Raw genomic sequence first — 19,986 nt, forward strand, 5'->3', positions numbered from 1 at the left:
ATCAATCATTGTTTAACCATGTTTGAAAAGTGCCTCACAAATAAAATGTATTAAGGTCGCAACTTTTAGGTCCCCATGGGGATGCGTTACTGTTTTGTTGTTGTTTGTTTTTTACATTTTAAAGATAAACCAATAACAAACTAATCGTGAAACACAACATGTTTATTTATAATGGAAGTACATTAATGTTTTCACTTGGATTCAGTGTGTTCTGTCCATCTACAAAGAAATCAAATAAAAAATAAAAACAAAGGAAATTCTAAGTTTAGGTATATTTTGGTTCTCAGGGATTAACATTATTCTCTGTAGGAGACAAATATAATTCATATCTATTAAAGCATTCACATCAACCAGAAATAATTTAAAACACATTTAATCTGCATCACTGTGAACTTATCATGAAGTGTCCAGACATGCTGTATTTCTTATCTTGACAGCAGGAGATGAGGTTTCACAGTAAATGACACTAAATGCTAAATCAGCGTTTTCGCTGACGTCAGACTGACAGGTGTACCCAGCGTGCGCCGTCAGCTGTGCTGTGACGTAGTTCCGTCTGTCATGACTCTCCTCTTAATATTCAAGCTTTCCCTTTTTCTGCATTACCCTGACTTAATTAATCTTTAATGTGCTTTTTTACTTTGTTTAATACTTAAGTCACCATTCTGATATTTTTAAACTTCTCTAACGCACCTCTGGCTCGCCGTAGAGCTCACTCAACCGGCGGAACCTCTCCGTTTTCCCCTTTTTCTCCGTTCGGTCAGGATGATGTAGCTTCCGGGCGACAGGGTACCAGCAGTAAACATGGCGGAGGAACTGCTGGAAACAGTGGATAGACTTCAGGCTCGGCTCCGGGAGAATCCGGAGCCTCGAAAGGTAACGACTGAGCAGGTCGACACGGACAGATTTGGTGTTTAGCACCGATTAGCTTGTGAAATGCGACGGTTTGTCTCCGGCGGCCGAATCGAATACGAAGTGACGGCGCTGCTCGCGAAAGTCGCAACCGTTTTTTAAATGCTGCGTTTGAGGGCCGCTGTCGGGCTCGGACTTCTAAACAATTGTCACGTAAAATACTTTTTTTAATATAGCTTTTATTTACAAAAAATGTTTCAAGAAGGTCTGCAATTAAAACTGTACTTAAAACGTAAAAGTGCATAAGAAGCAGCATGAAAATATACTACTCAGAATTAGATAGAGGTATTGGGATTTTCATTGTTTGTTCTGTGACACATTTGAATTTTTATATTGTTTTTTTTGTGAATATTTCTGGTCCCCAAAAGTATTGACACATTTAATTTGACTTTTATTGCATAACCATACACATGCATGTATATATCCCCATATCCCAATAAACCTAACTAATTTTGAGAAGTGTAAAGTAGCGATAGTCGAAGTACGCATCATGTTTACATATTATTTTATGATACTTATTGATCTATTTATATGTACATCTCATACATGTACATACAAACGTGTGGCGTATCTTGATTTTTCTTTGTATACTGTTGGGTAGCTTTTGTGAACTTCTAACTTTGGAACAAGAAAACCACATCCAAACTCATCATAATACAGAATTGTATCAATATTTAGTGCCTACAAATTTAACATAAGAACAGTTCTTGAGTAAATCTACTTAGCTACTTTCTACCATTGAACAACAGTAGCGTTTTTTGTAATGGTAGTTTTACTTATAAATTAAGTGGTTTAATGACTGAAAACAAAATCAACCTGTGTCAAGGTAAACAAACAACAAAGACAGCCTACCACTAACCTATTATTAATAGTTTGGCTGAAGTCAGTGATTTTCATCATGGACTGAATGCAGTCATTATTCACAGAGGCGCAACTTATCAAGTGTTAAAAGTAATTGTTAATATTTCTCACACATTTCTTGAAGATGAGAATAAATAACATATTTTTTTATTTCATATTTTCCAGCTTCCTTTTAATTACTAGTCCATTCATTTGAAATACACGTAGCTGGAGGTCATTGCAAATTTTATTCATCCATTTTATGTTCCCAAGATAAAATAAGATGAGACAAGACTTCATTAATCCCTTTGCAGAGAAATTCACATGTAACAACAGTGACTGAGTTACAGATTAAAAAAACATGTGATAACCAAGAAACACAAAAATAGAATAATATAAAGATAAGTGAAAATAATAAGAAGAGAATATATACTATACGCTATGTAAACTTTTTGCCCTTTTACTTACGGATACGATCAAGGAGGACAATTGCACATGATAATAATCGCACCGATAGTTGTAATAAACACATGATTTGTAGCAATGTACTTAAGCAAAGTATTTTAATATAGTGCACCCTTTTAAAATTAATTAATCTTAAGGTTTTGTGAGGATCCATGTCAAGACAATACTTTGTTGGAACATGTAGGCTTTGGGTATGAATCACTGGTGCCAATCATACGGTTTCAGCATTTCCGACAGCACCTGAACGCATCGTGTGCTACGTCACGATAATTAAGGGGTTTTTAACTTGTTATAACGTACTTCTTTAACCCCGGCTTTTAGCTAATATTAACACCTGTCAGCTTGGTGTAATGGCTGCTCACAGGTGCTCTATCCGCTGGTAAAATAACAACATTAACCACAACGTAACTGAGCTCGGAGCGAAACTCGGTGGCCACTGTAGCCGTTAGCCGTTTAGCTAACTAGCGTAAGTCAGTGCGGAAAGTAATGTGAGTCACAGCGTATCCAGGCCGCTAATGTTACACTGATTTATCTCTCCCCGGCTCATATCGCGGGTCTCCATCTCCGCAGTCAGGTCTGCTCTGAAAATACTGACATTTATAAGCGGATACGTGATAATTTCACCAATATCCGATCGAACCCTTTGTTTGATTTCTTTGCCGAAATGCATCCCGAGCTTCTCAAAACAAAGCAGGCGTGATGTGTGTGAGACGTCTGCTGCACAGGAGGTGTGTTCCTGTTGTCAGAAGTAATAATATTAGTGGAAATAAATAGTTAAATCACAGCTCAGTGGGATGTGTACAACCCTGTCCCGTTAGGCCACGACATCAGTCAGTCTCCATGACGCAGGGCTGCAGAAAGCTGCTGTTTCCACTAATTAAAAGAGAAAACACTGTTAATTATGAATGACTTGGGTTAATGTGAGCAGAGATAGTCCACATGTGAGAGTATTTGTACACTACATGATAATAATAATAATGATAATTATGATAATAATAATAATAATAATAATAATAATACACTTTATTTGTGTAGCACCTTTAAAACAGTATTTACAAATTGCTTTGACAGACGAGCAAAATCAGGAAATCAAGACAATGTTACAGATGAAACAGTCGATTCAAACACAAGGATGCCACGTTCAAGGAGTTAAAACAAGAGCACAGGACAGAACATGTAAGAACCCAAATAAATGATTCGCTACACGAAAAATGAATTAAAGCCATAAAACAGGCAAAATCACAGGAGAGAAAGAGACGCATGGAAAAAGTAATAAAGGTGTAAAAACTAATAAAGGTGTAAAAACTAAAGTATGATAAGAAGACAGCAGTCGAAATTAGTCAGGGGTATTGGGGTGTCACTGGGTTTCCCTTGATTGTTTCTTCTGTGACATATCAGATTTTTTATTTTGTGTTTGTGAATATTTTTCCACCCTTGGTGACACATTTAATTTGACTTTTATTGCAGCTTCACGCGCATATCCCCTGCACCCCTGATCAATTTAGAGTAAACCTTCCTGGAGGGAGAACAGTGGGTGAAACTGAACCTGTGGCCAAAACAAACTTGTCGTCTATCATGCAGACTGTTATGTTAATTTGTTTTGTACAAAGAAGCCTAATTAGCTAACAGTCATCATGGGGATTTGTTTAAAGAAATAACAGACAGTGTCTCATGATGCAGCTGCAAGCGGACTACGAGTTATGACGCCTCCATCCTGTCTTCATTATCGTAATAGCTAAATTTCATGTCACGATTATCCCCATAATCATCGAAATATTCTTCAGACTTTAAATTAGAAAATGCACCTAAACATACTGAAATCAGTTAAACCTTAAATGTTGGCAAGTTGTCGTGACCCTGTCATTTTATAGTTTGGTGTCAGTGTTATTTACACACACCAGATTTAACCTGTTTTTGTGGGGATGCAATATACAAACTATTATATGAATATAGTTTGTGTCATGTTTAAATTGAGCAATGAGCTACACATATGACGTCTGTCAATTTAAAAGGGAACTTTTCGTGCCAATGAAGTCGCAGTTTGTCGTAATTAAAGGAAAAATTATCTAGTTTTGTGTTAAACGCTCAGTGAGCAACATCGTCTCGCTCGTCACCAACATGGCCGCCAACTCGGCACAGAAAAAGTGTCAACAAAGTGAAAACCACAATCAATCTGGTTATATTGACAGCTGCAGTTACGTGAAAGAAGAGTCTGTCAGTTCTGTGAGCTGCTGATATTCAGTAGAAGCTCTATAAGTTTTAAGTTACAGGTTTTGGTGAGCGTTCAATGACACAACATCACAAACACGACTGTTGAATGTATCTTTATAACTACATATTTCCACAGTCTTATATGTCATTAGCTTTGTGACAGACTGCGACTTTGATTTGGAAAATTATCTTTTAGATTGACAAACAACATGTGTGGATCATCACACAGTTCAAGCAGAATCAACAGTCCGAGACTATCTGAAATTCTATGGTACAAACCAGAAAGGGGCGTGACATCGGTGACATCTTTTCCAAGTCATTCCTGTGAGAATATTCCTGATTATCTTGATCAACAGTCATCCTGACAATGAAAATTCACCACAATCAGCATATTGTGAGTGTTTTTTATCGCGATCCGTAATCATTCTTTTTATTTAAGCTCCACAGAGCCCCTTAAAGCCGTAATCGTCCTCTGAATGATTATAGTTGTCTCTTGTCTTTCAGCTACTGAAGACGTTCAAAAGACTGGGGGAACTTCCCATGACTGTGGACATACTGGTGGTAAGTGTTGCTTCATACTTAACATCCACTTGATTTGGTAAAAAAGGAGAAAAGTTGATGCTGCAGTTGCGAGATTGCTCAAGCAGTGGAGGGTGGAGTAAAGGCGTTCGACCTTGTGTGAGAATCGGAGCTTTGCTCGGCACCAGACTGCTTACCTGTCAGGTGAGATTTATGCCAATTATCAGCACAGCCTCAACATGTTTCTGACCAATCAGGTCACTCGGCTGCTACAGCTTGATAACACTGCCGCTCACACTTCTCATGTGATGTCTACCTGCAGTGAGACTGCAAACGTTTCTTTAGCTTTAGATGACAAGGAGTCATCCATGTCTTTATTTTGTTCTCTCGTAGGAAACTGGAGTGGGGAAGACTGTGAATTCTTTCAGGAAACACGACGTAGCCGGAGAGGTGGCAAAGGGCCTCGTAGCCAAATGGAAGAAACTGGTTCCTCAGTCTGCAGACAGGTGTGTTCTGCTCAACTGTGCCCTCACATGCAGACAGCAGCGAGAAGTGGAGCGATCCTCTGCTTTTGCTCTCACTGTACTTCATGTTTCTGTTCTTGCAATGATCATATATGGCAGAAAGAGCAGCTTAAAGGAACAGTTCACCCAAAAAAGAAAATTGAGTCGTTGTGTACTCGCACTCAAACTCCGAGGGGAAAGTTGGGTGAAGTTTTATAGTCCACAAAACATTTCTGCTTCAGCTTCACAACAAAACAGCCCTGCTGCATTCTCCTAAACAGCTGAAGTAGTCGAGGAAAATCTGACCCGAGTCCTTCGCAAAGAAATCCACATTCTCCAGCATCGTTTAATAACTTAAACAAATCATCCACAGGCTTGTATCAGAAACAGAGAGAGACGGGGGAGGTCTCGTTTTTCATGTCACATTACAGTCAGTTCACATAAGGCCAATAAAAAAGATTAATACAGATATATTACTGCAAACGATTAAATAGAGCCCATTTAACCAACTATACATTTGCCATGTATTAATCATTGTTATTTTAAGGTGTTCCCCTTGATTTCTCTCATCAAACTTGTAGATGAGTCAAACAGTGTTTCTTTCCACCACAGACCCCCCAACAGTCACGTCAAAGAAGCTCCACGGTCACACTCACGAGGCCTGGAGGTAGTCGGAGGAGGAGGAGGAGGAGGTGGCCACAGACGCGCCCGCGAGCCCTCTCCTGACGAAGAGCCCTCCTACATGGAAGAGGAGGAGGAGGTGGAGGACGAGGAGAGAGGCTATCACACGAACTACTCGCCCTCACCTCCTCAACACGAGCAGTACAGCCCTCCGCGGCGAGGAGGCTACCAGTCAGACGAGTACGAGAGCCCAGAACCTGAACCTGAACCTGAACCTGAACCAGAACCCGAACCCGAACCTGAACCTGAACCCAGTCCCCCGCCTCCTCGCAAAGAAGTCCGACACATCAAACCAAACAAAGAACCCAACAAAAACCATCATCATGGTTCCCACAGCGACAGAAACAGGGACAGAGATGAGGAAAGGCGACAGCGGCATGCACAGATGAGCAGTGATCGAGGAGGAGGAGGAGAGGGGAAGAAACACGGTGCAGACAGAGAGAGAGCGCAGAGTCCAGCACAGAAGTCTGCAAAGCACAGCAGGAAGTCCGGCACACATGAGAGCAAAAGGGAGGAGAAGAAGAAAGGAGGAGATGACGGTGAGTGTTTCCGCTGTTTCTCGTCGATATGAAAGGTTTAGAGCACGAAGCGCTGTCAGCTTTGTCCTCTGCACGGAGCACAGACGCACAAAGTGCCAACCCTGCTTCCTGTCAGAGTTAGAATAAATATTAGATCAGACTTAAAGATTTTAAAGAATAAACAAAACTCCCTATCATGTGTCTGACGCGGTTTTAACAGCTTTTTTAACAGTTTTTCTGTTGAGTTACAGCTTGTTTGCAGCCAAAGCCTGTGATGGTTTAGTTAAACTGTGAACACTTAACAGAATTGCATTTCATCAACTTCTGACGATCAAATTCGACGATTAACTACAGCTCTGTGCACCAGATAAGATGTTCCTGTTTTATCAGAGCACAAAATGTGGTCACAACAGAGAGCAACATCCTGTTCCGGTTAACTGAGATACTGCAGATAGTAACTCTGCTGATGGAAACAATTGGTTTACAAGCTAAATGAAAACGGTTTCCTAAACAGCAGCAAGTGTTTCATCTGTCTTTTTATGCTTTCTTGTTTTTATCTTTCCTTCAGTTTTGTTATATTTGTTCTTGTGCATTTAAAAGATCTTGAAAGTTTAAAAGGTCATTGTCCGCACCAACAGATGCTCTTCTTTCCCGCTGCTCCTGAACGCCCCATCAGTAGTCTCGCTGTGACTTTGTGACATCACAGAGTCGCACAGTTGCATGATTTATGCCTAGTGGCTAATTTGGCACGTAAGAATTGATTTAGCACAGCTGCTCTGTTGTTGTTGTTGTTGTTGTTGTTGTTGTTGTTGTTGTTAGCGGTGCTGGCTCAGGCGTGTGTGAGCCGACCAATCAGAGGGGGAATACAGAGCTGCAGCAGTGGACAGTATGAGTATAAGACTGATGTGTTTAGAGCATAAAAGCATGTAAACCTATTCTAGTAGCAACTCAAAACAGAATTATGAACCTGACAATGAGCATAATGTGACCTCTTTAAAATAAAGTACCACAAACATTCAGCATCATGGCTGAAGTCAGTTCAGTCAGTTCATTCTCTGTCAAGTCAAGTTACAAGTCATCAGAATGGTGATATGAGTCAACTTTCTTTCCACGTCTCTGTTCTGCAGTCTGTAATCGACACCTCATATATAGCACTGTTTAATGATTAACTTCAGGAAGAGTGGTTGTGCCTCCGTCTGCACACACTCAGTAGTCTTCTCCACAGTAGAAAGTAGTTTCAAATATTATACTCTTGTTACTTTAGTGAGTTACGATCCATCACTGCAAACGTGTTGGTTGAAGTTAAGCTCAAACAGTTATTTGCTGCTTTCACTCTTAAATGTGAAGATTTCTGCTTTCCTTGGACACATTTGACAGTAAACTGAGTGTGTTTGGGTTTTGAATCTCCTTGAGCTTTTGATTTTATCAACCAAACAATTAATAAATGTCAGGAAAATAACTGTCAAGGCAATTGTGAGCTGCAGCCCTTCCCTAAAGCTACCAGCGGGCTCAGGGTTATTTGAAAGGCTTCCCCATCTTGTATGTGTCAAATGTAAAATTCCCACGATTCACTGAATCGTTTATAACTTTTCTTTCTGCCTCTGTGTTTCCAGGGCGGCTGCGGGTGCCGAAGGACTCTCCATCCAAGGAGGAGGAGGAAGACTATGAGACTCCCACCATGTCCTTTGAGTCTTTTCTCACATATGATGCCCCGACGCCTGTGAAGAAGAAGAAGAAGCCGTCGTCGTCGTCGTCATCCCTGTCACACAGTCGACCGTCTCACTCTTCATCCTCCGTGTCGTCCACCTATCGCGCACGCACCCCTCCGCCTGCGCCCTCCTCCTCCTCCTCCTCCTCTAAAGCGAGCAAAGCTAACGGCACACAGAGCACCAAGAGGTCTCATTCAGCTGCAGCAACACCAGAGAAACCAGAGAAACCAGAGAAACGCAAGAGGGTAAGAACAGCGGCTGAGTGGGATGACCTGTGAAAAGATAACATCACAGATCATCATTCATGACTTTTCCACTATTATTGGTATTTATCAAAGACAGTTCAGAATTAAGATTAGTAATCTTCCCTTCATTATTAGGGTTAAAAGGTCCATAATTGATATTTTAATCATGAGATCAAATGTAAATACAGACAATGATGATGAATCTACAGACGGTTATCCCCAGAATCTGCGGCTCTTGTTGGCTTTAAAACGTGTGAGTTTCAAGTGAGTTTCAGTTTGCAGTAGATCGGTTCTGGTTCACTCTCATTGCTCTTATAGTGTCACTTGCAGCCACGGCAGGCAGCTGTTTTCAGTGAAAAGGTTTTGAAAGTCTACTATGCATGACCTGCTCAGGACCAAACAGCAGACAGACACAGTTAGCGACTAACTGGTGAAAACCGTGGAGCATTTATCTCACTTTGCGGGGCAGAACCAAAGAGGCTGTCCATCCTGGGTGATCCGGTCACAAGTGGACAGCGTTAAGCCCGTCAATTCACATTAATTCCAATGTTTTGTACAAAAAAATAAATATCTTCATGTTTGGTGTTTGCCGAATCTGTAAGTAGGCCTGAATAATTAACAATTTGTTGTAGACAGGGTTTCATAAAGTTTATAAAGTCACCCCTGGTGCAACAAGTCTCTAAATTGAGCATTTTTTAAGGGAGTCTGGGGAATTTCACCACGGACGACCAAGAAGCATAATTTATTAGTTACTGTTCACTGTGTTTGTGAATTTAGACATGTTTACCGTCAATGTGCGAGATTTTAAATTTGGTGTTGTTCAAACAACTGTTGGGAAGTGTGACCTCAATATATCTCGGGGGGCTGTCTGATGATTTTTGTAATGACTTATAAAGACTTTATTGAGCGTGGAGCTCATCAATATTTCTCTCCAGGAACCGGCGCTGTGCTTTTTATTAAGTAGAATTCTTTCTGTTTCCTAGCAACTGTAGATTATTTCACCGTCGAGATAATTCACAGGAGAGCATTAACCTGCCGATTTCAAAGGCTGGGAAACTGAGAGCGATTTGAGAGTTATGAAAGCTCTTTGTTGTTTTTCTGACACAAACTTTAGCTTTGAAAAGTAAATGCCACTGGAAATGGAGAAACAGGTCGTCTGACTTTGTCCAAAGGTTGAAAAACAAACACCCTGAAAGCCAAGTCAGCTGCATTAGGAATATTTCCCAAAATGTCAAACCTTTCCTTTAACTTACTCAGTAATTCGACCGCTTCTCTCTGCCCACAAGCATCCTATTTGCATTCATTTATCATCTATTGCATACAAGCCTCTTATTCTGAAAGGTTGTTTGCAGGCGCTGCTTGTTGATGTTGATGTGATGCCGTTCGCAGGTGGTCGAGGCCGTTCCGACTCTTCCTGAAATCCCTCTGCCAGCGATTCAACCCAACTACAGACCTCTGCCCTCCATCGACGTCACACCGCTGTCCCCTCAGAGACGGAAAGGTAAATCACTTTATCTTGTTTGTAGAACTTCATAGCTGCTCCTTAAAAACACGATGACATCACCCAACATGTAACTGTAACTTTAAAGCTGTAAACCTCTGAGGCCTTGAGGCTTCTTGGTGTGAAAAAGGCTCGACATCTACAAACGAAAACAGATCACAATCTAGTTCTTCCTGGCGGTTTTCTTGTCAGTGTAAGCATCTCTGTGTCACACTGCCTGAACGTCATTCCCTTCTTCACTTTCAGTTCCCGTCTGCAACGACGAGGAGGATGCCGGCTTCACGGGGAAGAGATTCAACTCGAAGATGGTGGTCTACTCGGGATCCAAGACCTCTTACCTGCCCAAGATGATGACTTTGTACGAGCAGTGCATCCGTGTGCTGCAGAACAACATCGACTGTGAGTGGAGCTGCTGAGGCCACAACAATAGACACAGAGTTCTCACTAGATGGCAGTAAAGCACCTTTAGATACTATAAAATAAACCCCAAAATGTCTGAACGCTTAGTATTTATTCTTCATTAAATGTTAATCGAATTCATTTCATGTGGAGTGATGAAACAGAGGGCAAGGCTCACCACAAGGGTTAAAAGATAACAAAGACTACACGATCACCTGATTAATACTTGATCACCATTATGTACTCCTCTGTGGTCACTCCCCACTCCACCCAGCTATTATCTCAAGCTGGATAAATTAAACAAACACCACCGCAAAGGTCTGACTTCTCTTTGCCTTTTCAGCCATCGCCGAGGTGGGTGGAGTGCCGTTTGAGATCCTGGAACCGGTGCTGGAGCGATGTACGCCAGAGCAGCTGTATCGCATCGAGCAGAGCAACCAGGTAACACCCACACACACACACACACACACACACACACACACACACACACACACACTTTGTTTTACTTATGAAGATCCTCATCGACTTAATGCATTGCCCGGCCTGCTGGTTACAGACCTGTGTGAACTACGGTGACACTTAAGCGAACCAAAGACTTCTTCATTATAAGGGGTGTAAGAAGTGTTTTTCTATCGCAGTGTTTCATTCTTATCTGTAAAAAAAAAAAAGGTGAATTTTTAAAATAAGTTATTATTTAAGATGTAAACTTAAAAAGTGCAATATATAAGAATTGGTCAGCTGTTGAAGTCAGACACAAAACAGACAGGGGGCAGCATGTCACCAGAGTAACAGCTAACTGCCGCTAACTGTAGCTGCCGACTGCCAATTAGATTTGTTAGCCGTGCATCTTGGAGTGCAGGCTGGGAGCCAGGAGTAAAAGACTGTTGCTTGTTTACACCGATAACACAGGACTTTGCACAGGACTAGATTTTAAGATTTAACTGACTGGTTTTAAAGCTCCTCATGGTCTTGCTCTCTGCTGTATACCTGACTTTAAATGACATACATGTCAGTACGTACTTTGAGACTGTCAGGCAGAAGTGTTTGTTTGTTTGGAGTGTTTGCTGTCAGGTTGAATGAGTCAGTCATCCCTTTTATATCCTTTCTTAAGGCTAATTTTATCAGATTCTTCCCGATTGAAGCTAGGTTTTAATGTTTTTTAGATCTGTTTTCTCATTCTTTTATCTTTGAATCCGATTTAAACTTGATGATTTTTATGACACATCTGTTTTATTTTGCAGCCTTTGTGAAGCACATTTTAACATGGATTTTGATAAGTGCTCTATAATCAAAGATTATTATTATCTTGGTCTTCAGTACATGTGTGCATCGTAAAGTTCACCACACGCACATCTTTGATCGTGGAAAAAACTAGAGATGAGGCATGAGAAGCGAATGAGTGTGGAGCGTGGCGAGACTGATGGCCGTCCTTGTTTCTTCTTTAGTGGTTTACGGAGGAATCTGACGAGCTGTGGATGCGTCACTGTCAGCGGGACTTTAAGCGAGAGTCTCCTCAGGAGTACGAGTCATGGAGGGAGATGTATCTCAGGCTGCACGACGAGCGCGAGGAGCGGCTGAGGCTGCTCACCCAGAACATTTCCTCCGCCCACGCCAACAAGCCAAAAGGTAGCAGAAGCCTTTGGATCTGAATGAACTGAATTTTGTTTTATATCAATCACGAACCACGACGTTTCTCGAGTGTTGGTCTTTTTAAGTCAAAGTGCTGTGTTTGTCCTGGCAGGACGGCAGGTTAAGATGGCGTTTGTGAATTCTGTCGCCAAACCGCCGCGTGACGTGCGCCGCCGCCAGGAGAAGTTTGGGACCACAAGCGCATCATCCGCAGCCTCCACCGCGGCTGCAGCTCCCATCAAGTCAGTACTCTGCTGCCTCTATATAGACAACAGTATCATCATATGATATAACTATGATTACCTAAAATAACATTATTGTACTTTCATCATTACTTTCTTTCACTTTGTGGTTCAGTTCATCACTTTGTGGCGTTTCTCTTTGTTATAAATTCATCGCAATCACCAACTTTTCGTCTCCTCCTGTCTCTTTCAGAATAAGGCCAGCCACAGACTATTCTGGTGAATCGAGCCGCTCCTCTTCCTCCCAGTTTAACCCTCCTAGCTCGTCTCGCCCCTCAGCACCAGGAGGACCTGGAGGAGGAGCTGGAGGAGGACATGCCGCCCGGGACAAGCCACAGGTCAAAAGTAAGTGTGTGTTAACAGTCCTGAGCTATAATTTTAAGATCTCTTGAAAGAACAAGAGTTGTGTTTCGTTTAAATCTCACAAACAATGTGTTCTCGTCTCCTTCCTCACACAGAAATCGCCCCCATGATGGCCAAAACTATCAAAGCTTTCAAGAACAGATTCTCCCGCCGATAGTGTGAAAGAGACTTGATGTATTTTATGAATTCCAACTGTGTTTTTAATTTAAGTCGAGAAAAATTCTTACTGGAGGACCCCTTCATCCCTACACACACACACACACACACACGCACACACAGCAACGTCATTACCCAGGAGACATATCAAATGATCTTTTCAGTATTGGTGGAAAATGTTTTTTTGTTTTATTTGTTTTGTTTTTTTAATTTAATGGTGGCATTTGTTTTTGGCGCCTTTTTTAGACTAAGTATTTAAATCACGAATGACGCTCAGTGGGTGTGACCTGTGTGACAATAATCATGTCACCAACTTTTTACAAGATGCAAAGGACACACAAACACACACACAGTCTGTTACTTTTTCTTGTTTTGTAGCGGACGTTTTTAAAAGGAATTGCTTGAACTTTTGGGAAATGCCCTAATTTGCTTTCTTGCTGAGAGCTAGATAAGAACATAGGTACCATTCTCATGTTTTTACACTAAACTACTAAGTGCCCATTTGAAACATGCTGTCTGGCACAGATTATCTGGCGACGTGAGGCGTCTGCAGATCCAGTCTAAATCTGTTTAACGAGCCAGAGCAGCTGACGGTGCCACCAAGCAGCAAGTTGTTGCACGACACTAATCTCCATTTTGTTTACATCTGCTTCCCCATAAGATCACGAGAGAGATCACATGTTCAAACTGTATTAATATTGAACATGGCCCTTATCGAAATTGCACCAATCTAGATTCTGCACTTCTGTGGGTCCTCAGCAACAAACCTGCCAAGTGTGAACTAGATCGTAAGAACGGTTCTCGAGATGTGCAGTAGACAGACAGAGATTCCTTGTTTGATAGCCAGATGAAGCTAAAGGCAATTAGCTTTGCTTATCATAACTTTGAGACCAGAAATGGGGGCAACAGCTAGCCTGGCTCTGTCCAAAGTAAGACATTTCCCCCTACGAGCACCTAAAGCTCACTAATTAACAGCCATATTGTATTTGTATAAAAGGCGTTAAAAGTTCATATTGACCACTGTTGTATGTAGACTCATCATTTCAAAATATATAATACATACAAGCTTGTAGAAAGGTGCAGAATAGACGTCTGTCTTCTCTTTTAAAACATTATTATGATTGTGAATTGATCATTTTAAAATGTCTGTCGGTTCCAAAATGATTGTTTTTTTTATCTCTGTGTCAGAATTCTAGCATTGGTTTCCAGCTTCGAACAGGTTTTTGAGCCAGAAGTAAAACACTGTTGGTATCATGTGGTATCTGTGTTTCGTCAGGGACTTGGAGTCTTGGTAGTTGCCAGTTTGTGCAATAAAACCAAACATGGTTACATGATGTGGCCACCATGCTGTACCACAAACTGACATTGATGAAACACAGATACCACAAGACACCATCTCCTGTTTGCTATTTGCTCACAAACCTTGTTGGTGCTGGAACCAACCATCAGAATGCTTACACAGGAATAAACAAAACAATCCTTTTGGACCTGCCAAAATATTTTTAATTATTAATTTATACAATCATAATGATGTTTTTGGGAAAAGAGATTTCATTCAATTTCTGATATATTATATTATTTGTTTGAAATGACTTGTCTACATAAAAATATCAATTTGACCTTCAGGTGTTGTGGTGAGAACTATTTCCTGGTTGGGACCGGTTGCCCGGCAACCTGTGAAGACACCAGGAGGTTACTAGTTTACGACTGAAGATTAGGGTTAATAGTTTTCCCCCTAACCTCCTGGGAAACGCAGTACTGTTATTTTTATTAATCAAATGACACATGTCCTGTTAATGGGTGAGCTAGCAGGCTATCTGTTCCCTTGTTTCCAGTCTTAATGCTAAGCTAAGCTAACCGGCTGCTGGATGTAGCATCATGGTTATGGTACAGACGTGAGAGTGGTGTCGATCCTCTCATCTCACTCTCAGCAAGAGAGCAAAAATGGCCCGTTTCCCAATATATCACATTTTTGCCTCCATGGGACACAAAAACAGAATCATTCTTTTGATTTAAAGAATAGTTGTTTGTTACTTTCCTTCCTGATAAGATGATGAAACATAATGACACTACTTGAGGAAAAACCTTGCCACACTCTTGTTTTATCTTTTAATAGCATGCATGGTGCAAGTCAGCCGACTCCACCAGAGACATCAACTGGCTGGTTAAGGACTCTGCTTTTAAAAACCAACAAACATGCATAATTAAACATGATATCAGTGAACCACACACACACACACACACACAAGCACATTGTAGATTTATTTGAACCCTCCTGTGGCTTGAGTCATGTTTTCCTGCTGTTGAATGTGTGTGTCCCTGTTTATATCTGCTTCACTGTGACAAATGGCTTGCGCGAGGGCTGAAGAGACTGAAGGAAGACAAGAACAAGGAAAAATAGCAGTCAGGAAGGAAGTTGATAGGACGTCTGCACAGCTTCAGTCGACAACAATGATGAGATGTATTTATTTTCAACACTGGGACCTGGTACCCCACAACATGGGCCTGAAAGGAAGTAGATTTCAAATTGTAATTTTATTAGATTTTAATAAATGTTATATGGTCATTTTTATTAAAATTGACTTTTTTGCCCTTAAATCTTTTTGTGCAGTGTTTTTTATCAAGCATTAAAAACATCCTGAGTCTCACCTGGAAAAAAGAAGTTTCTTCATTTTCTCTCTGAATGACTGAATACATACAACACTTACTTAAATAAGATTATGGTAGGAACTAGTACTCTCTGCTTCTACTCCTACATTTTGGAGACAAATATATTTATTTGAATGCTTTTTGTTCCTTTCAGATTGAGATTATAAATACAAAATATAATTTTGTTAATAAATTACGATGTGAAATTAGTGATGGAATGTGACTAAGCACAAATACTGTACTTAAATGCTATTTGTATAGGTGACTTTTTTTTTTTTTTTTTTTAACCAAAGTAAAATTTATCAACGTTAAACGACGTAAAACCCTGTTTCAACCACCAGCATGTTTTATTTTGAAATCCTCGAACCGGAAGTACATTTCTAATATATGTTCACTTCCGGCCGCGAAGTGAAACTTACTGACAGCGTTTCACTTTACCCAAAACAGTCCGGACGAGCTGCTGCTGTGAGCCACTGCTCTTTGTCTGAGCTACATTTAACATAAAGGGCGTGTTGAGCTGCACGATGTCCGGCCACGGTCACGGCCACGGACACGGACAGGGCTGCGGGTGTGCGGGGGAGCATGAGCCCGCGGAGAGGGGCCTGGAGTACGGTCTGTATCGGAAGATCGACCTGGAGAAGCTGCAGTGCCTGAACGAGAGCAGAGACGGAGATGGAAAGCTGGTGTTCAAGCCGTGGGATCGGCGGACCGAGCGGGACACGGTAACGGTCTGCCTGTGTCCCCTGTGGTGGACAGCAGAGTGTAGAAGCTACACGGGTGTTTCCTGTCTGTGTGGCCGGGGTGAGAGTGCAGGTCTGTGGGGCTGCTGACGCTGAGCCTCGCTGCTGGGCTGCGCACGCAGTCATTCAACAAAACTTTATTAAGACCGCTGAGGCTGACAGATTACATTAATCATGACAACAGCAGCCTGACCTCAATTTGGGAACACAAGATTAACAATACTACAGCAAAGAAGTTTTGTTTTACTTGCAATTGTAAACGTATTGGCAGCAAAATATACTTAAACGCCACAAGAAAAGATAGTCATTCTGCAGAAAATACTATTTATTAATATTGATAGTAATGATAATGTGTAACTCTCTTTGTTTTCATGACTGACTGAATAAACAAACTGACCTCAAAGGATGAATTTCATACTGTATTTGGTGGACCCTGGACATTATTTTCCTCTGAGAACAGCCTGTTTATTTACTCATGGAAAGACAAATACGTCAGAGGTTGTATTATTACATCATTGATATTGTATTTGTATTGTGAGTATAAAAATTCTAAGCGTGAGTATCTTATCCAATACCAGAGTTGATTGTTCCGTTTTTTATTGTTGTGACTCATCTGTCTTTTTTATTTTAGTATGTCGAGAGCGACGCAGATGAAGAGCTGCTGTTTAACATCCCGTAAGTCCTAAAATCATCATCGCAATTCTCATCGTCATGATGAGTCTGCGCTTTAAACGTTTCTCCTGTGTGAGCTAATGTTTTCCCTCTATGGATTCTGGTTCTACTCTCTTTTTTTGTCTTTCCATAAATCATTTTTCTTCTCTTGTGAGAGTTTCTAACTTCTTCTTGTCTGTCACACTGTCCTGGTTTTCTCGGTCTCTTTGTGATTTTACCTTGTTGTTGTCAAAGATCACAACGAATCTGTCATCTCTTTCAGTTTCACCGGCAACGTGAAGCTGAAAGGCATCATCATCTCTGGAGAAGATGACGAGTCTCATCCGGCTGAGATACGATTGTGAGTGTCTGTCACTGCTTCTTTGATCATATATTTATATTATTTAAATTGGATTTAACCATTACTTTCCAAGGAACATTCCCATTTAGATCCAGAATCTCTTTTTCAAGATAATCCTCTTCAAGAAAAGAGCAAAAAAGGCCCAAGGCTAGCTGGTTAACATGCTGACTCCAGTAGATATCTCTTCAACACTATACATACTGCTGGACTGATTAGACCTCGGCCATCACAAAATCCTAAAATATAAATCTCTTTGATGACCTTCGCTTATTGTACTCATCTATTCTTTCTTTCATTTCAGGTACAAGAACATCCCTCAGATGTCCTTCGACGACACCGGCAGAGAGCCTGAACAAGCCTTCAGACTCAACAAAGACCCCCTCGCTGAGCTGGAATACCCAACAAAGTGAGGGCACGAAAAAAATCACACCAGCATCTTCCCATCAGATTCCCAGATCATCACTTTCTGTCCGTCTCTGTATGAGATGACATTGAGTTTGAGGCATCTAGACAAGCAGTCTGAGCCACAGAGATCTGCAGTTTATACAGTCATATGTTGTGGTCTGGTTCAACACTTTCTACATGCTTCTTTAGTTTCCTGCTTCTTTTAGCTGTTAGCGCACATTTGGCTGCTCACTCGACTGACGACCAGCTCACTGCTGACCAAGCTTACAGGAAAAAAACCACAAAGACAAACTGAATCATAAATACCCTTTTTAGGCACAAAGTGACAAATCTTCCTGATTTTCTCTCAGTTTCTAAGGCTTTAAAATTTACACATGACTTATAATCCGGGCAGTTTGAAGGTTGAAGAGCAGGACAAAAGATAGAGATTGCTAATTGGCGTGTTGATACAGACTTTTTGGGCCGATACTGATATTAAGGAGTAAAATACTGAGCTTGTATACAAGATGGATAACGTGCAAATCCTGGGAGCTAAATGACATGATGCAGTGAAATCCGATCTCTGATCTGAGCAAAGAAGCGTTCAAAACGCAAGTGCATCCAACTCTGTCATGCTTGTTCTCACTTCGTATGGATGTGTTTGCATTTCCATTACCTTTCACACACACACACATACACACACACACACACACGTTATGGCTCATGATGAACATGATGTTTGATTTCTCCTATAGTTCTTCACAAAGTGTCACAACTCCATCCTGCTTTTACAGACACAGACAGTTTAGTTCTGCCTCCAGTACACATGCATTTCCAACATGTTGTCTCACACTGAAGTGTCTCCTCCTGTGTCACGATTTCCAGGATCGCTCGTTTTTCCAACGTTCAGCACCTCTCCATCCACATCTCAAAGAACTTTGGATCAGAGAGCACCAGGGTCTACTACATCGGCCTGAGGGGAGAATTTTCAGAGGTACAGTGTGAAAAGAAACTATTGAACCTGTTTGAGTTTATTCCACTTCTTCTGAGAGTATAAAACACCTAATAGGATAAATTATTATCTACCTGTCTTTCTCTCTTTGTGCTTCTCAGGCTCACAGACACGAGGTGACGATCTGTAACTACGAGGCATCAGCAAACCCTGCGGATCACAAAGTGGAGAGCATCATCCCGCAGACCAACTTCATCTCCTGAAAGCTTCAGAGAGTCGGGAAGAAGAGGAGAAAGAAGGCGGAGGAGAAGGAGAGGTTTCTGTGATGTCTGCTTGACAGGTGTCAAAAAGTCAAAGATGAGTCCAACGCTGCGTACCGGCAGGTTGATTGACCTCGACCGGAGGCTGAGCACGAAAATCTGAAGAGCAGAGAGCTTCAGAAGTATCTGGAAGACGTTGTTCTGTTTTCTATCGCAATAAAGGGTGAAGGCTTGATGTGGGCAAAAAGCTTAATAATAACCGCATGAAACATTCGACACGCAGATATATTCTGTTGTTATCAGTTTAACCTGTATACTCTGATTCATGTCTAATGATATCCACAGCTTCAATAAAGTGACAGCCGCTCTTCAAAACAATGCTGAAGGTTGGAAATAATCCAAGCGATTGTCCTGTTTGAGGAATTAAAGGAGACGTTTTATGCTCTTGCATTGTTTTTCTCCTTTACTTCAGTTTGTAATGTAGGTTCATGTAGTCCGCATCAACAGAAGCTCATCTGCCACAGAAAACCATGTCACACTTTTGCTTAATTTATGCCTAGCAGCTAGTTTGGCACATACGAATTGATTTAGCACAGCTGCTCTGTTGTTGTTAGTGGCGATGGGTCAGGCGTGTGTGAGCTGACCAATCAGAGCAATCAATCAACCAGACAGACAGGGAATACAGTGCTGGACAGAATGAGAAAACAGATGTGTTTTTGGAGTATTAAAGCATGTAAACCTGTTCTAGTAGCTACCTTAAATAAAGTCATTAATCTGAAAATGTACATACGTCTCATTTGAAGACTTTGTTTGCCATGTTTACACCCTGGATTTAAAAAGTACAATCCTGATTCCACAAATGTTGGGATGCTGTTTAAAACAGAATGTAATCATTTGTGAATCCACGCTTAGATATTCTCTATAAAAACAGTACTAAGAATAATTGAAATGTTTTAGCTTTATCAACTTAATAGATTTTTTTTGTAAATACATGCTTAATGATATTAATGATATTACTACACGGGCTCAAGGACACTTCTTAAAACTGCTGCCGGTCGTCAGATTTTATTAACATTTTACAGCGTCCCAACTTTTTGGG

General features: G+C 41.1%; 2 protein-coding genes across 2 annotated transcripts; both read left to right on the forward strand.

Moving 5' to 3' along the window:
- The first annotated feature begins 540 nt into the window (after nucleotides 1-540).
- eloa (elongin A) lies at nucleotides 541-15,536 on the forward strand. Its single transcript, XM_030412626.1, has 12 exons — nucleotides 541-873; nucleotides 4,930-4,986; nucleotides 5,338-5,450; nucleotides 6,060-6,667; nucleotides 8,260-8,600; nucleotides 9,990-10,101; nucleotides 10,348-10,500; nucleotides 10,844-10,941; nucleotides 11,946-12,126; nucleotides 12,242-12,371; nucleotides 12,565-12,716; nucleotides 12,830-15,536. Exons 1-12 carry the CDS (start codon nucleotides 802-804, stop codon nucleotides 12,889-12,891), a joined length of 2,079 nt encoding a protein of 692 aa, XP_030268486.1. The 5' UTR covers nucleotides 541-801; the 3' UTR covers nucleotides 12,892-15,536.
- A 383-nt stretch (nucleotides 15,537-15,919) lies between these two features.
- On the forward strand, nucleotides 15,920-19,672 carry pithd1 (PITH (C-terminal proteasome-interacting domain of thioredoxin-like) domain containing 1). Its single transcript, XM_030413161.1, has 6 exons — nucleotides 15,920-16,261; nucleotides 16,911-16,954; nucleotides 17,214-17,291; nucleotides 17,593-17,697; nucleotides 18,561-18,669; nucleotides 18,789-19,672. Exons 1-6 carry the CDS (start codon nucleotides 16,064-16,066, stop codon nucleotides 18,888-18,890), a joined length of 636 nt encoding a protein of 211 aa, XP_030269021.1. The 5' UTR covers nucleotides 15,920-16,063; the 3' UTR covers nucleotides 18,891-19,672.
- The last annotated feature ends 314 nt before the right edge of the window (nucleotides 19,673-19,986 follow it).

The sequence above is a fragment of the Sparus aurata genome, chromosome 3 (assembly GCF_900880675.1).
Source record: "Sparus aurata chromosome 3, fSpaAur1.1, whole genome shotgun sequence".
In the NCBI taxonomy this organism is placed as follows: Eukaryota; Metazoa; Chordata; class Actinopteri; order Spariformes; family Sparidae; genus Sparus; species Sparus aurata.

Excerpts from the sequence above, each read along its gene's own strand:
- eloa (XM_030412626.1), top strand. The coding sequence starts at position 802 with ATGGCGGAGGAACTGCTGGAAACAGTGGATAGACTTCAGGCTCGGCTC. Across the intron at positions 6,668-8,259 it reads GAAGAAAGGAGGAGATGACG|GGCGGCTGCGGGTGCCGAAG; the intron begins GTGAGTGTTTCC and ends CTGTGTTTCCAG. Across the intron at positions 10,942-11,945 it reads GCATCGAGCAGAGCAACCAG|TGGTTTACGGAGGAATCTGA; the intron begins GTAACACCCACA and ends TTTCTTCTTTAG.
- pithd1 (XM_030413161.1), top strand. The coding sequence starts at position 16,064 with ATGTCCGGCCACGGTCACGGCCACGGACACGGACAGGGCTGCGGGTGT. Across the intron at positions 16,262-16,910 it reads GGCGGACCGAGCGGGACACG|TATGTCGAGAGCGACGCAGA; the intron begins GTAACGGTCTGC and ends TTTTTATTTTAG. Across the intron at positions 16,955-17,213 it reads GAGCTGCTGTTTAACATCCC|TTTCACCGGCAACGTGAAGC; the intron begins GTAAGTCCTAAA and ends CATCTCTTTCAG.